The following is a 15,360-nucleotide window of genomic DNA, read 5'->3' as shown; positions in this document are numbered from 1 at the left end:
AATACTTTAAATGTTTTATATTTTGTTACAGACACACAGTGTCCTCCTGCAACTGTTTTGCAGCATATGAAATGTCCCAAACACTATTTTTAACTGTACAAAATGGGGAAAAAAATACTCTCTGATTGTCAAAACATGTTAAAACAAAATCCTCTGTTAAATATGCATAAAAAAATTCAGGAAAAAGTGTTTTATGTAAATTCAGACCACGAGTCCACATCTATGGACATCATTTTCCTCTAAAAGTACATCATATCAAAATATGATATAGGTTTTTATTCAAATTAGGTTCTAATAAGCCCAAATAGCGAAGAGAAATAAAAAATGTGTGTAAAAAACACCTTGGGTCTTCCAAAGGTTTTATTTATATATATATATATATATGTATATATATATATATATATATGTGTATGTATTTATTTATGTATTTATTTATGTATATGTGTGTGTTTATATTTTCTTTATTAATTTTCTTTAATGCTAAAAAACTAAAATTTGACTGAAATTAGAGAATTAAAAGAGATTAATTTAGATTCCGAAGCATTTTTTTTGTAGTATTTAATGTAAATAAATTACTTTTCAGACAATTAATTAGAAAAGTAATTTAAATACAGTTTTAAAAATGTAATTAATTACTTTTTGAAGTAACTTACCCAACACTGGTTAAGGCACAGGAGATTTATCCACTTATGGTGCTTTAAAACTGCTAATAGATTCAGGCTACATCATTTGCAGTAGCGTGCTTTTGTTTAAAAACACAACTTTTTCCTACAGTTATGTCTGACATCCACACTACTCCAGAATTTTTGACCCTCCAAACCATTTTAGTTTAAATAATATAGGATTAAAAAAATACTGAATGCTTATAAGTATTTTGTGATTTATTTAGTTATGTCATATAGGCTGCAATTTTGTACTACATTTTTATAGCTCATTTTAGTATCTGACATGTTTTTGCTCATGTAGTGTGGATGAAGATTTTTTTTTTCTGGAATATACTGAAAAAGATGGACGATGATAATCAAAATGATCATTTGGATAATGTAAAATGCTGTGTTCAGATAAAAATGCACTAGTGTAACTGTAGCTTCAGCCTAATATGGCAACAAAGGTGAAGGAAAACAACATAAAGCTGTATGTTTGTTGACCTGTTGTTGTGTTGTTGTGCCCGCTGCTCATCATCCCAGGCTGTTATCCTCTCTGCTGTCACGTGATCCAGCAGTACCGTCAACACTTTCCTTTGAATGTTTGTCTTGTAGAAGCGCTCGGCTCGTGCTTCCAGTATAAAGCGCACCTCTTTTAACTGTAAAAAAAAAAATTAGTTTATTAACTTTTACACTAAACGTTCAACTGGAGTGCATAAACAGACAGTGAACACTTTCTGCTCTGGTCAGTATTCTGAATATCTTGAGAATCACAGGGCCCTGGTCCCTGGTAGCCAGTTTTGGGGATGCACAACTGACAGTTTCAACAGAAAATTTAAGATTATAAAAAAACTTAATTATATGTATTGTTATGAAATTATTTTTATGTACTTTTTTAATTCTACAAATAAATACTAAGAAAAATAACCACTAAAATAAGGAATACATTTGCAAATAGTAAATTTTTGTCAGGATTTAATTTATATATTTATATTCCTTCATTTTTCTTCTATATATATATATATATATATATATATATATATATATATATATATATATATATATATAGGCTGTCTGTGTCCAGCAGAGCAAAGCAACCTGAAGGGCCCTCGGAATAGTCGGCGATCCGGGGGTGTTTTAGATTGTACCAAAAAAGCTGAGGACTGGGGAAGAGGGTGAAATTCCGAGAGTTGTCCGGGAGAAATTACAAAACGGGAGATGGGTCTAAAATATGGGAGACTGGGATATGGGAAACGGGAGTGTTGGCAGGTATGGCACTCATCCAGCCTCTTAACCCATATGTATTACTTTGCCCACATACAGCAACAAGCAGAGGACACCACAGTTTAACAAATACTGACGCTGTTGGACAACATAATGCACTTTTAAGACTTTTTTTTGTCTTTTTTTTTTTAGTCGAGAATGTAGTTGTTTACATTGCAACTAAGCAGTTTATCCATAAGGATAGTGCCTATTTTAAATATTTATAATTTCTGAGAGACAGTGCATCAGCGGCCATTAGCCTGTCTTTGAGCAAAGACGGTTAACGATGGTCATCCACAAGATGGCGACAAACACAGCATAATAGGCCGTAAGAAAAAACAGCATAATTTCAAACTACAGCTGATCAAATCATTATTTAACAAGTAAATGACTTTCCAAGTTGATCTATCTCTTTTGTATGTTGTAGTGCTGTATTTTTACCATGTTAATATTGTGATCTCCCGATTGCAACAGAGAAATACTGGGAAATCCCTGTAGACTGATTATATTTCATGCCGTTCAGCCTTATAATCTTAAAATGTGAGCAAAAATCACCTGTTTTGTCATCACTTTAGACATTAAGCTAGAGAATCATTCAAATACTAGCTCTAAAGTGACGTTGGTGAATGAGCAATGGTTTCTGCTATTCTGACGTCAGCTGCAGATGTGAATGAGTGGTGGAAGAAAGTAGTTCCTCATACAAAAGGGTTTTTAGACTTTTTAGATACACAGCCACATCGCGCTGCTACTCGTGTGATATTGCTCATATCATCTGTCTGAAAATGAATGTCTTTAACTAAAAATTTTTTAAATGAATGTCTTTAAAAAATTTTTTTTATGAATTGTTCATTTATTTTAAGTTGATAAGACAACCAGTTATTAGCCCTCCTGTGACCTTTTTTTAATTCTTTTTCTTTACTTTTAAATTTTTTCCTAGTGATGTTTCATGGATCAAGGAAATTTTCACAGTATTTCCTATAATATTTTTTCTTCTGCAAAATAACCAGTGCAATTTAATATACTGTCATTATAGTAAAGACAAAAAATTATTATTAGAAAACAGTTATTAGAGATATGTTTAAGAATGTGTTGGAGATAAAATCAGCACTATTTGAAAGTTTATTTGAAAAAGAATAAAGTATTTACAGGAAAGCTATTAATTTTGCACTCAACTGTATATAATTGACTCTGAATTAACATAAAATACTAATACATAAATATTAATATAAGATATAAGTTACTTTAATTAAACCAGGGTGAAAAGACATTTCATGGCTATAACGAACTTTTTACAGGAAATTAAAATCATTAATTTACAACTTTAGTTCAATAGTTGGTAGTGTAAGGCCATATACACTCAAAAAAGATGTTTGCTGTTTGTTCAAATTACTTATTTAAAATGAGTTAAAACATCACAATTCTTGAGTTTTTTTGGTGCAACTTAATTGTTTTATGTTCAATCCACTTAAATATGTTAAAAAAAAAAACAATTAGGTTAACATAATTGGTTTGTGTTGGGAAAACAAGAAGGAATTGTGTGGAACCCAGCATTTTTTTACAGTGAATAACATTGTATAAGACTGTGTGTACAACTGTATGAGATACATTACACCTAGGGAAAGTCCTCATAAACCATTATTTCTCTAATATCTAATGTAATGTCTCAATTTCATTCCCAATGTATGAGTGTGTCCATTACCCTCGTCCAGCTCTTCAGAGTCCTCTGCAGCAGGATGCGCTGGTACATCAGACTGGCACTGGCCTCTCTCTCTGCCTGCGCCTCGAACACACACCGCCGCCAAACACACAAACAGCGTCTCTGCAGATCCTGTGTGTAATGATCCTCCGCTTTCTGGAGGAGACCCAAAACGCATACATAACTGTCTGCTTTAATTAACTGCGTCATCGTGCTTTATGTGGATCGCAAACTTTCCCTGCTGGAGTTCCAGAGGCACATGCTAGGTTAGTTTTGCAGCTAATTGGACCTCCAGGTTTCTGGACTCGATCGATATCTAAACAACAATGCAAATTCTGAACGCAAAGACTTTCTTTCATCTCTTTGCGTCTCTGTCACACCATCTCCCTCCTGAATCTCAGATATCTGCTGTCTGTTCATTTATTTCCTAAAAAAACAGGTGGTTAGCCAGGTGGAAACGCAACAGTATACTGTAAACATCATTAAAATTTGGGGAATGGACCAAGAGTTAATGCAAGGTAACAGCTGGTCTTCCTGTGTGTGTGTGCGCGAGCGACCCATAACTCTTTGGATGAATAATTGAGTGTGTGAGCGTTTGTCTGGAAAGCGGGTGATTAGGGCGAATGGCCTGTATTGTTCATCTACTAGGGCATGAGTAGCTATGTTTCCATCAGCCTGTTTTGATGAGCATTTTGAAGTATTGCATCAGAAACGAGTGATGGAAATGCCAAATTTTAATAAATAAATCCATTAAGTGAACCCTTTAAAGGGGTGGTCCACTATGATAGTTTAAACTTTAGTTGATGTGTAATGTAGCTGTGTGAACATAAACAACACCTCTGAATGTAATACACTCAAAGTTCAATGCAAAAGGAGACATTAGCTGCGTCTCAAATGGCAAACTATACACTATGCACTTATGCACTAACACACTCAACAGCATAGTGTATGTATGTAGTGTCATTCCAAAGGGAACACTGATTTTTGTACTAAGTGGAAATTCCAACCGTTTCCCTGATGACGTTTAATGGTTGCCAAATCAGTGAAATAAATGACCAAAGTACCAAATAATACCTGCCATGAGTATAACCGCATCGAGAGGCGCTATAATCACTCTTGTAGGAGAATTGTCAAAATCCAAAATAAAAAATAAAGCAATCTAACATGAGCGCCCGAAAGCTCTGCCCCTTCCGCTATGTGAGCAAAGCTGTCGTTGAGCGTGTGAAGTGTCCATCATTCCACACTTCATTTTACCGGCTGAATGAGTGCATCATCTCGGTAACTGAAGTGCGTTTATTTTTTTTTAGAGTTTTCAGTGTGAACGCACTACTTACACTATTTATACTACAAAATGGCGAAGAATAGTGCATATGTATGAGATTTGGGATGCACCTATTGGCTTTTATAGTTAGCTTAGCACAGCAAACAAACTCTGGGGACTACAAAAAAATACATCCGGGTTAGTGAGATCACAAGCGATTCAGCTTAGACGCATACACCACGCACATAGACCTCGCACAGTGAAGGGGTCTGGCCAGAAAGCTAAAATGCCATCCAAACGCTGCTATTTCCACTGAGACACAAAGAGAATAGTGCTTACAATATAACTTTAATTATGTTCCAGAGAATTATAAAAGAAGATATAGCTAGCATTTGACAAAGGACAGCTTCCAGAATTGTTCAGTTCAGTGCTAGATTCGGCTAAAAACTCCTGAAAGGAGGAGCTCCAACCATAATAGACGAAGCTGTGGATTGTGAGCCACAATCTGTAAGTGTTTTTATTTGTTAAAATTGATCTATTACATGCATAGTTTCTGGTGTTAACAGTAAAACAAGGATGTAAACAACAGGAAATGCTGTTTGGCACCTTTAACAATTTACCTAAATTCATATTTATCCATCAAATCGCTGTAAACACCCACAATCTTCACCAGCGCTGCAGTGTCTCTCTATGCGGCTGCTTTCCCTGCGTTCAACATCTCAAATAATGAACTCGCAAAAGATATGTGAATATTTCATATTACTTACACATGCTTATAACCCTAATATATGTGAAAGACACTTGTCAGATGTTATTTTAGAGAGCGTGAGGTTCAGCTGTGTCCTCTTCATTTTATGTCTAATTCAGGCTCACACTGACATGGCTGGACTTCCTGGTGATGTGGAGTCGATGCGCAAATCTCAGCACATTATGTTAGCTGACTAATCAGAGCCTCTTGAGGGCAGGCTATTGGAGGAACTAGGAAATATGACAGTCGTTTTCATGTTAGCTGAGTAGCTATGTGTAATCAAAGTAAGATATATAAAAAAATAACGTGATTTTTTTTTTTTTTACAAATGAAGCATAAGCACACATGGCTTTGCATCTTATAAACACAACCGAGCCTTAAAAATACACTGTGGACCACCCCTTTAATGTATGCTCACTTTTGGTTTTTGACTTGTGCGAAAAATGTGAATGATGATGAATGGAAACACATTTGCTGCAGTAATTTATATGTTGTGATATTAAACAAAGATGATTATAACTAGAAAGGTTTTCATCACCCTGTTTTAATGCACATTTTAAAGTATCGCATAATCAGAATCAAGTGGCAGAAACTTCAATTGTTGGTGTTATATCTGCCTGGCATTTATTAACTTTCTGTCTCTTTGAAATGTTGTGCCAAAACGAGCAATGCCACAGAACAATGGTTGCAACCCAGGCTCATTCTGAGAACATAGTCCCGGGGACGTTTCTGGAGACCGCGAAATACGTCCCGGGAGGTACATATTTTTGCAGTTTTTGTTTTCGCGAGTCCGCGAGAGGCCGCTGTGCGTGCTTTTTCCCGCACCGTTCTCGCGTAAACCCGCTGGAGGCCGCTGTCGAACGACCTTCCGCCTGTCTGCCTGGATGACAGAATGATTGACCGTGCGACCGGCCAATCGGCTGACCCACCCTCCTCCGTCCCTAAACCCAACCAACGACGATTCACAAAAGCCGTCCAGAAAAAGAAAAGCCCTCGTCTGATTTTTACCACGTTTTCGGATTTTGACCACATTCTCACCCTGTGACGAACATGTTCGCTTTATTTTTTGGATTTTGTTTTTGTTTTCTTACCTGATTTCTGGAACCGCTCTTCCCCGGACTCGAACCCGGTCGTCGTCGTCGTTGTCGTGGTCAGCACCTCTCTGCGCCTCAAGTCCGCCAGAGTACACGAAGAGCTAACCGGACAAACTGGTTGCAGCGGGAAAGCCCTCCACATGGAGGCGAGTGGCCGGCAAGCGCCGAAAGGAACGGCGTCACACCGCCCCGCAGCGTTCGCTTAAAAAAATTAAATGCAGCCGTACGTACCCCCGGCTACGTATTTCGCGGTCTCCAGAAACATCCACAGGACTACGTTCTCAGAATGAGCCTGGGTTGGAACAATAGCTCCCAGTAAACATTTCATGTCCTTTGAAAAGAGTCTATATGCAGCATGTACAAACTGACGTTAATCTTTAATAAAGCCGTCAAAACGGACAGGATTCAAAACATCTGTTTTACAATGTCGTCTACCACGTTAACTGAATTGATCACATGGCTGCTTCACATGACTAAAATGCGTCATCGTTTTTGAAAGCCCCTGTTTTCACAGTCCACACTGCAACACGAAAACATTTTTTAAATGTATTCACTTTGAACAGCGTTTTCAAAAAGATGTTTTTGTTTCCTAAAAATTGTCATCTCAGTTTGGACTGAGACAGAGAGAAAAATATGCGTTTTTAAACTAAAATGTATTAGTGTGGACATGGCCTGATGTTTTCGCTTTCTCCATGTCATCGGAGGGGGAAATTCCAACACAATAGTCACGATCTCTCTCTCATTAGCATTGACAGCCCTGAGTGAGAAGCAACCGTCTGCCATTAGAATTTTGAGATGTCTGCCCAAGAAAATGCCAGCTACTAAGAGGCATTAAAATGTGTTTTTGGATACACAAATTAACACCGTAATCTCCATAAACGACCATCTTCTAAGCCACTTCTTTTGACATTTTCAGCTTTTCAGAGATAAAGTTAGAGCTGTTTTTAATCAGCACTATTCTGATGGGTTTTGTAGCTCCTCCCACTTTTGAAGAGGGCTGGGAGTGCAATTTCATTTGAATTTAAAGCAACAGTGACCAAGTGTGAGAGAAGTTTGTGCTGAAACTTCACATAGGCACATAAGAGACTTATTTTACATCTTGTAAAACTGGCATAAATAGGTCCCCTTTAATACAACGTGACTATAAAGAGCTTTGTTCCCATAAATATTTTGTAATTGTTTTAAACAAAATTTAAATGAAAAAAATCCCATAATGGTAGATTGCCAGATACATTTGGATGTAGCAAACATTAAACCATCCTGACTCTGAATGCTCGCTTGAGGTGTTTTTTTAGTTGTGAAAAAAAGTGAACGTGAATAATGGTAGATGTAAACAATTTGCTGGAAAAACTGATGTAATGAACATTAAACCAACATTACTATAAACTGTCATCACATTGTTTTAAACAATATTTGGAGGAAAAATCCCTTGGTAAATAATGCTAAATAATAATAGATTGCCAAATATGTAGTGAACATTAAACCAGTTTGATTATGAATGCTGGCTTGAGCTGGTTTTTGACTTGTGTGAAAAAGAGTTTTAGTGAATAATGGCAGATGGTAACTAACTTGCTAATAAATAAAATATATAAATTGACATAGTGAACACTAAACCAAAGAATAAACAGCTGAATTTCCATCACATTGTTGTATTAGTTTTAAACACAAAATATCAAGGAAAAAATTACCAAATAATTTTGTAGTGAACATTAAATGACATTAAAAAGCTGTTTTTTGACTTGAGCCAGTTAATTCTAATGTAGCAATTAAACATTAAACTTCCTCGAATACTAGGTTAACAATATCACCATCAGCTACTTGAAAAATGTGTTGTAAATGCACTTAATTCACATTTGGGGTTGTTTCTTTTATTTTGTTTCACGTTAGTTTGAACCTGACTAATGTGTGTGTTTGCAGTGAGTCTGACCTGTGTGTTGGCATGGCTCTTCTCCAGCAGGCGTCTCCAGGGTGTCAGGCCGCGGTGCAGTAACAGGTTTGTGAGGTAGTGTTGAGTCGCCCGCTTTGACTGTTCCTGTTCGTGCTCAATTCTCCTCTGCTTCTCCAACTCTCTCTAAGTTAACATGAAAGCACACACAGTTTCTTAAAATGTACAATCTGAAGGCTATGTGCATAAACATGCGGGAAAGGTTTTATTAAACTGTCATAAACATTATTTAAATGCGCTCTCTTATTTAAAACTCATTTGGACAGTGCTGTGTTGTTATTGAGTATGGATCTGTGTTTCTGCCATGGACTTAACAAAAATTAAAAAGCGAATTGGGATATTTAATCAGACAATTCTGACATTTATTCCTCAAAACTGAGAGATTAAGATTGCAAGTCACATCTCCAAATTCTGAGAAAAAAAAGTCTTGGAAATGAACTCAAAATTTTGAGTACTGGGAGTAAAAAAGTAGGAATTGGTAGAAAGACTTAAGATTCTGGTCATTACATATAGAGCGCTGCATGGTCAAGCACCCCTGTATATTCAAGATCTTTTAAGCAGTCACTCATGTAGCCGGCTTCTGAGGTCTTCTGGCAAAGACCTTTTAGCCATTCCCAGAACTCGTCTTAAGACTAAAGGTGACCGTGCCTTCTGTGTAGTGGCCTCACGGCTCTGGAACTCTCTCCCGAAAGCACTGAGAACTCTGGGATCTCTTTTTAAAAAGCATTTCAAGATGCACCTATTTGGTCAAGCTTTTAATTAACAGTATTATTGTTTCTGTATTTGGATTTTTAATTAGTTTTAATATGTTTTAGCACGTTTTCTTTTATTAATATGTGTTCTTTTACTTGTTTTCTATTATTGTAAAGCACTTTGTGACTCAATGTCTGGGAAAGGTGCTATATAAATAAACCTTTACTTACTTACTTACTTAAAATTTAAAACTGCAAGAAATAAAGTTGCAATTCTGAAAAGAAAAGTTAAAATTCAACTTTATTTTCTATCCCACAGGGGTCTTTAGATATAGGCTCACACACAAACAACAAAACATAAATACACTTACACAAGTATTTAAAAAAAATCCTGTTAAAAAACAGTGGCAGTGGGAATAAATGTCTTCTTGTACTTAGCCTTTTTTGCTAAAGGGACTTTATACCATCTACCAGACGGAAGTAACTTAAAGGAACTATGTAAAGGATGGGAAGTCAAGTTACATTTTCCACAGTAGTGGAGGTTTTTCTATTTGTTGCTGCAATAAATAAACCAGAGAGAGGTGTTTGTCTTCCACCGATTACTTTACCTGCTACATTTACCAACCTTAAAAGTTTGTTTTTGCTTTTAACAGAGAGAGAGTTAAACCAGGCTACATTATTAAAAATAAGGACAGACTCAATAAGTGATTTATTTACGACAATCAAAATGTCCTTCTCAATATTAAAACTTCTCAGTTTTCTCAGCAAACTCAACCGCTGCTGAGCCTTTTTAAAAACATTCTCTGAGTGTTTATCAAGAGAGAATTGAAAGTCAATTTCCACTCCTAAATATTTAAAAGAACTCACTTGTTCAACTTCCTCCCTATTAATTAGCAAAGGGTCACAAAATGTTTGCTTTTAAATTTGCTACAAATAAAGTCAAAACTGGATTATATATACAGCAAAAAATAAAGTCAAAATTTTGAAATTGCAGAACGAACTGCCTATACCATGGGTGTCCAAACTCGGTCCTGGAGGGTCTGTGTCCTGCAGATTTTTGCTCCAACTTGCCTCAACACACCTGCAAGGATGTTTCTAGAAAGCGTAGTAAGAGCTTGATTAGCTAGCCCAGGTGTGTCTGATTGGGGTTGGAACTAAACTTTGCAGGACACCGGCCCTCCAGGATCGAGTTTGGACATGCCTGGCCTATACACTAGAAAAATAATAGAATAATAATAAAAAATACAAATGTCTATGAAAAAAGCCTATAAACTTTATAGAATAATATTTCCAACTCTCATAACTTAGATTAATATTTCTAATTTGAAATAATTTATTGATTAATTGTGAGATGTACACTCAGAATTGTACATATATATCTAATTTACATTACATAATATTAAAAATATATTAAATCCTATGGTGGAATCAAACCCATAAATGCATGATCAGGGTTTCTGCAGATGTAACTAAGCTAGATTTAAGATTTTTTTAAGACATTTTAAGACCATTTTAAGACCATTATGAATGAATTTTAAACTTATACAGGGCTAAATGCTAAGGACTTTTTTTTCGAATATCCCAGTTAGAAAAGAATTTCACTTGCCTCTCTAAAATGATTAAAATCTAATATATTTAATAATACAATGATATAAAATATAGTTTTTTTTATTTTAATAATAACTTTTGAATATTTTTGTATTCATTTTCAAATATATCTATTGACAAGCCCTGTAACCCTTACCAAGAATAGAACAAAACATAGCAGTCAATTACCTCAGTCTACAATAATAATAAAGTTAAGAAAAAACAATTAACAGGAAAATGAAAAAGATTTAAGACCTACAACACAACATTTAAGTAGATTTAAGATGTTTTAAGGCCTAAAAAAAATAAGCTTTTGAGATTTAAGACATTTTAAGACTTTTTAAGACCCCACGGATACTCTGATGACATGTATTCTCCACACACCTTCCTCTGTTGCCTCTTCTCTTCCTTCTTCCTCTCCACCTCCCTTTGTTTCTCCTCTTCCTCAGCTCTCAGTCTTTCCTCCTCAGCGGCCTTCATTTGAGCCTGCAGAACCAAAAAGAAGAGGCTTTAGTCAGCATGTTCACTTGACTCCATCGCTGAAGATAAGCAGGTCTTACAAGTTTCTCCTCCTGCTTGTGTCGTCTTTGCTCCTCCAACTCTTTCCTGCGTTCGGCGCGCAGACGTGCTCGTTCCTCCATGGCTGTAAGAAGCATAAAAGAAAAACGAGAGACAGAGTTGGTGGGAGACCGAGATTAAAGGGTCACTGTGAAGTGTTGCACCATGTTCTTCAGATCTTATGGCTCTTTGGTACATGTTTGTTTTGCTTTTGCATCTGTATTCAAGGCCATGTCCCATATCAAGCCAACCGAGTGCTTTTGCTCATAATCTCACTGCTGGTTGCAGGATTTTTCAATGCTTGGAATAAGGATTAGGAAATTAGCCTGGGTTTGAGGCAAAGTTGGTTCCCAGTATTAAACATATGTAGCATTTAGTTTGTTTTTAATTACATAATATCCTATTATGTAATGAACGTTTACTATTTTATTGTTTATATATTAATATTTTGATGGAGACAAGGGATGGATGGAAGGGCATCCGCTATGTAAAACATGTGCTGGATAAGTTGGCAGTTCATTCCGCTGTGGTGACCCCTGATAAACAGGGGACTACGCTGAAGGAAAATGAATGAATAATATTTTCATTTCTTTGTAGTAAAAGAATGTAATCAGGTCTGGTTAACCAATGTGAAGCTCGCCAGAATGAGAAAGTTACAAACTTAAATGCAAAAAGTCTAATTCAGTATACTTTTCTTATAAATTTGTAACTTTATAAATGATTTAAAATAGCTAATTTACGGTGTTTTATAGGAAATATAAAATTAGCGTGACGCTTACCTGAAAAACTCTCTCTTTTTCTCTCTGTATATAATCAATATAATGTTTCAGCATCAATTTACAATGTGCAAATCTGCAACAGCTACATCGTAGGATCTGCATTGTTGTGTTGGGTTTAATAAAACTTGACCTAATCTATTAGTTGCTAAAATTTTCATTTTTATGTATTTTTAAGCCCTGTGACTGTAGTGAATTGAAACAATTTGGGCACAAGAAATGACAAGTTTGCCTCGTTAACAAAAATAAATCATTTAATTATTTATACAATGAAGACTATATTGTGTTAATTTACATTTGATTATTGCATTTCTGAAATTCAATGCTGTTAGACTCCACCAAAAACCATGATGCGCTCTTTATTTCATTTTATCTTTGTTCTGTTTTCATCAGTGCTTCATTTTATTTTGTATATTTCTGTATAATTTTGAATATTTCAAGCAGATGCACATCCCTTAAAGTTAAAAAAATCTTTACAAATACAGTTACTCAAGTCATCTTGTGAAATTTTATCCAAATCGCAATATACTGTATATTGCAAAAAAAACAACAACTAAATATTGCAATGCTAGTTGTCTTTCAAATATTGTGCAGCCCTAATATATATATTTAGGTCACACTTTATTTTTGATGGTCCATTTGTTGAATTTAAGTTACATTGCACACATGCCAACTAATTCTAAGTAGACTGTTAGGTTGAGGTTAGGGTTAGTGTAAGTTGACATGTACTTGCAAAATTTCTTATAGTCAGTTAAATTTCTGTTGAAGGAGCAGTATCAGCAGATATTAGGCAGACAGTCTACTAATACTCAACTGGACCATCAAAATAAAGTTTTTTAGATTAGATTTAGATTAGATTCAATTTATTGTCATCACACATGTACAAGTACAAGGCAACGAAATGCAGTAAACCTATATTTACAGTAAAAACAGATTTTTAAAAAATGTACTGTAAGTTCAATTGAACTATATGTAACAGCAGTATTTCTATTGCATAATTTTGGAAAATTAAAAATGATGGTAATATAGGAAGATAGATAAGGTTGATATTTTTCTTATATAAATTTAAAGTCAGAATTTTTAGCACATTCTTTTTCCCCAATTTCTGTTTAACGAAGAGAAGATTTTTTTCAACACAAACCGAAACATAATAGTTTTAAGAAGTTATTTCTAACTGATTTCTTTTAGCCAGTTGGCATTTCTGTGTGGAGTTTGCATGTTCTCCCCGTGTTGGCGTGGGTTTCCTTCGGGTCCTTCGGTTTCCCCCACAGTCCAAAGACATGTGCTATGGCTGAATTGAATAAACTAAATTGGCTGTAGTGTATGAGTGTGAAAGAGTGTGTATGGGTGTTGACAGTACTGGGTTGCAGCTGGAAGGGTATACGCTGTGTAAAACATTTGCTGGATAAGTTGCCGGTTCATTCCGCTATGGCGACCAATGATGAATAAAGGTACTAAGCCGAAGGAAAATGATTGAATGAATGATTTCTTTGCCATGATGATAATTCTACATAATATTTTACTAGATATTTTTCAAGATATTATTATTGAGCTTAAAGTGCGATATAAAGGCTTAACTAGGTTAATAAGGGAAGTCAGGGTTATTAGACAAGTTATTGTATAACGATGGTTTGTTCTGTAGACAATCGAAAACAATATTGCTAAAGGGGCTAATATTTTTGACCTTAACATTGTTTTTAAAAAAAATGAAAAACTGCTTATATTCTAGCCAAAATAAAACAAATAAGATTTTCTCCATAAGAAAAAATATTATCTGAAATACTGTTAAAATTTCCTTGCTCTGTTAAACATAATTTGGGAAATATTTAAAAAAGAAAAATGACTGTAATTGAAAAGCTTTTCTCAAGAATTGTAATTTGCTTAGTAGTTTTAAAAATGTGTACTTTTACTTTCCCTTGAGTACATTTTTAGTGCTTTATCGATATTTTTACTCCTCGACTTTCCTTCAACCTGTAGTCATTATTTTATTTCTTTCTTGTCTATGGCAAAAAATCCCAAAATCAGTCCTGCGATTCCTGTCCAATCAAATCGCACATAGAAAGTAAATCGCATCACACAGAATAACCTGAAGACATGGGCGCTTTATAAATACAGCAAACCTTTAGGAAGCATTAAAATGTCCAAGAAGATGTCCAAAATCTTTACTTTGTATTGACTGTATGTCACTGATGAGAAAATTGACTGTATGATGACTGAAATCACCAAACAGCCTTAATCAATCACTAAATGGAATGAATGAAAAATGGAAGGAAGGGTCGAATAAGGACTGAACAAGGAATGGAAGGAAGGACCCAACGAAGGAAGGACTGAACTAATGAAGAAAGGAAGGACCAAATGAATGAAGGATTTAAGGAAGGATTGAACATACTAAGTTCAAAATATGAAAAAAGTACTAAAATATGAACAAACGAACTAACGAGTGAATGAATGAAGGGAGGAATGAAGGAAGGAACAAATGAATGAAGGAAGTAACGATCAAACGAATTAATGAATGAAAGACAGAACAAACACACAATGGAACGAAGGAATATAGGAAGATCACTAAATGCACTACAGAATGTTACGTTTACACATCCCTACACAAACTACACCTACTACACTCACTACTCTTGAGTACTTTTAAAAGGTCTTTACTCATATTTTGAGTATTATTTACAGCAGATACTTTTACTCTACTTGCTCTACATTTTTGGGCAAGTAATGGTATTTTTATTTGAGTATGATTTTTCAGTACTCTTTCCACCACTGGTAATAATAGGACAGTAGTTGGTCCGAAAAATCTCACTGGTCAGTTCAAAGCCCACAACACTTCACCTCCAACGGGTTGAGCCATAATATTTAAAATTGGTGGATGATTTTGTCAGCAGGACACTGAGTCGTGAGGATTGTTAACAACCACATGCTGATAAACAAGCCATGTGCAGATTATCAAAGAAACATGACTGCATCAAGCAACAGTGAAGCAGGAGGAAAAGCCTTTGTGTACTTTTGCTATTGTTCTGAGGTTTGCACGATTTTTCACACAAGTGGATTATGAGTGTGTAGCAATTGTGTGCATCTGTATTCAGTGCATTC

The 15,360-nt window shown here is 35.3% G+C and overlaps 1 protein-coding gene across 1 annotated transcript in view; it reads right to left on the bottom strand.

Moving 5' to 3' along the window:
• ccdc191 (coiled-coil domain containing 191) overlaps window positions 1-15,360 on the bottom strand; it is a 35,127-nt gene that overhangs the window by 4,347 nt on the left and 15,420 nt on the right. The window contains exons 11-15 of the mRNA XM_056451210.1: window positions 11,491-11,573; window positions 11,315-11,416; window positions 8,634-8,777; window positions 3,607-3,759; window positions 1,149-1,303 (exon numbers count right to left, since the gene is read on the bottom strand). Coding sequence (XP_056307185.1) covers window positions 1,149-1,303; window positions 3,607-3,759; window positions 8,634-8,777; window positions 11,315-11,416; window positions 11,491-11,573 — 637 coding nt within the window. The remainder of the gene's footprint in view (window positions 1-1,148; window positions 1,304-3,606; window positions 3,760-8,633; window positions 8,778-11,314; window positions 11,417-11,490; window positions 11,574-15,360) is intronic.

The sequence above is a fragment of the Danio aesculapii genome, chromosome 24, assembly GCF_903798145.1.
Source record: "Danio aesculapii chromosome 24, fDanAes4.1, whole genome shotgun sequence".
Taxonomy (NCBI): domain Eukaryota; kingdom Metazoa; phylum Chordata; class Actinopteri; order Cypriniformes; family Danionidae; genus Danio; species Danio aesculapii.
The sequence above is the reverse complement of the archived record's forward strand: the minus strand, read 5'-3'. Positions and strand labels throughout refer to the sequence as shown.